At 41.4% G+C, this 2,500-nt stretch overlaps 2 protein-coding genes across 2 annotated transcripts in view; both read left to right on the top strand.

The window, feature by feature from the left end:
* LOC143038977 (uncharacterized) overlaps positions 1-2,500 on the top strand; it is a 135,727-nt gene that overhangs the window by 43,124 nt on the left and 90,103 nt on the right. The gene's annotated exons all lie outside the window — the stretch shown is intronic.
* The window catches only part of LOC143038979 (uncharacterized), a 3,650-nt gene that overhangs the window by 951 nt on the left and 199 nt on the right, over positions 1-2,500 (top strand). Inside the window, exon 1 of the mRNA XM_076208823.1 lies at positions 1-1,242. This exon is cut by the window's left edge and continues 951 nt beyond it. Coding sequence (XP_076064938.1) covers positions 1-1,242 — 1,242 coding nt within the window. The remainder of the gene's footprint in view (positions 1,243-2,500) is intronic.

Genomic DNA, 2,500 nt, shown 5'->3' with positions numbered 1-2,500 from the left:
CTCTGCGGGCTACAAAATAATCAAGCCTCTCACCTGCCCTGCGCTTCACACTTACCACCTGACTTAGCTGCTCAAGAGATTAACACTCACTTCGCCTCTATCTGCCAGACCTTACCCCCTCTTAACTTCTCCGGCCTACCTGCCTACCTCCCCTCTCCCTCACCCCCTACCCCTGTCCAGAAAGCTGACGTTGCCACTAAACTAAGTAAATTAAAGTATAACAGATCTACAACACCTTCTGATCTACCTATCAAAATCTACAAAGAATTTGCCCCAGAACTTGCCCTCCCACTTTCCTCCATAATTAATGCTTCACTGAGTCAAAGCTCCTGCCCCAGTGATTGGAAAATTTCATATATCACTCCCATCCCCAAATGTCCGAACCCACAGTCACTAAGCGACCTTAGACCTATTGCTATCACCCCAATCCCAAGCCTTATATGTGAGGGTTTTGTTTTTAACTCAGTATACAACAAAATTAAAGATCAAATCGATATAAAACAGTATGGCAACATGAAATCCTCCTCCACAACTCACTATCTTGTTAATCTTCTGGACTTCTTGCACAGCCACTTAGACAAGCGCAATACTTCTCTAGCCTTGACCTTTATTGACTTCAAGAAAGCGTTTGACCTTGTTGACCATAACATTATCATCTCCAAAGCCATACAACTGGGGATCCAACCACACTTGGTAGCATGGCTAGCCGACTTCCTGACCGGACGTCAACAGGTAGTGAGGTACCAAGGAACGACATCCTCCCTCCACCCTCTAACCTGTGGGGTCCCTCAAGGGACCAAGATGGGACCACTGTGCTTCCTCATCCTCATAAATGACGCATTAATGGACACCCAACATAGATGGAAATACGTCGATGACTGTACAGTTGGCATTCCCATCAACACCAGGCAGCCTGACTTTTCTTCACTACAAAACATCCTAGACAACCTCAAAACGTGGACTGAGAGCAGGAATGTGACAGTTAACCACAACAAGACCGTGGTCATGCATGTTTGTACATCCAAACAGGCGGTGGCACCACCTCAACTGTCATTAGGAACCCATTCCCTTCAGGTGGTCCAGTCCGCCAAGCTACTAGGCATCACAATAGACGACCACCTTAACTGGAACCAGCACATCAACAACATCATCAGGACAGCCTCTTACAAACTCTTCATGCTGCGCAGATTGAAGTCCCTTGGTACCCCATCACCAGATCTAAAGGGAGTCTACACCACCTTCGTACTCCCCACCCTCATGTACGCCTCCCCAGCCTGGTCATCATCACTTAATATCACACAGAGGAGCAAATTAGAGAAAGTACAAAAAAGAGCGTGCAGAATTATCTTGGGTAATCAGTATGAGGGATACGAACACGCCCTCACCACCCTCAGCTTGCCAAGATTGTCCGACAAACACAGTGAGGCACTGAATAAGTTTGGACAGGACCTAATGCTACACCCACGTCACCGTCACTTCCTCCCACCTAACACCACACCCACCCGCCATGCAACTCGGCATTCAAACAAAATCAAGCCCATCAGAGCGCCGAGAACTGACCGATACAAGAACAGTGCCATTCCATCCATTGTCCGCACAATAAACTCATTATAAATTTTAGACTAAGCATATCACTCTAATAATTACTATATTACTCATAAAAGTGCCCAATTGTATTATTGTCAGTGTATCACTGCTATCTCAATAAACCTATTATTATTATTATTATTATTACACACACACACACACACACACACACACACACACACACACACACACACACACACACACACACACACACATATATATATATATATATATACATAAATATATATATATACATACATACATATGTACTGTATATATGTATATATATACATATATTTATATATATATATATATATATATATATATATGATGGTGGAAAAAGAAGTCACGGGTCTTGTTCCGAGTTCTTGAGTTTATTCCTGACCGGTTTCGCTCTATCAGGAATAAACTCAAGAACTCGGAACTAGACCCGTGACTTCTTTTTCCACCTTCATCAACTTGTCACAATGTACCAGCATATATATATATATATATATATATATATATATATATATATATATATATACATATATATTGTCATGCTACCACCTCTAACCTTAAAGCAATTAGTAAATAAAGGATCTAGGAGGACAACAACAGACCTTGCCTCATCACTTAAAGGTGGAGTGACAATAACGGATATCTGTTTCACTTCCTACTGCACACTTCCCTCTGTATCAAATATATCTTACCCCCCATTCAGTTAGAAAAAAATCCTAATTTCCCATTATCATCATAAATGGAGGATACAAAAAGATAGTAGGTAATTATATCTATACCTATATTGAATAAGCCTAACAGTACAGAACTAAATGTGTACATTTATCTTTGCATTCCAAACACAAACACATTCTTATCATATGAGGTAAATATTCAATGTCTCCACTGCTACTCAGTTGAGTTACTGCCTCCA

The sequence above is a fragment of the Oratosquilla oratoria genome, chromosome 25 (genome assembly GCF_046742065.1).
Source record: "Oratosquilla oratoria isolate Oo_2021 chromosome 25, ASM4674206v1, whole genome shotgun sequence".
In the NCBI taxonomy this organism is placed as follows: Eukaryota; Metazoa; Arthropoda; class Malacostraca; order Stomatopoda; family Squillidae; genus Oratosquilla; species Oratosquilla oratoria.
Note: the sequence above shows the minus strand (reverse complement) of the source record. Positions and strands in the feature narration are given on the sequence as shown.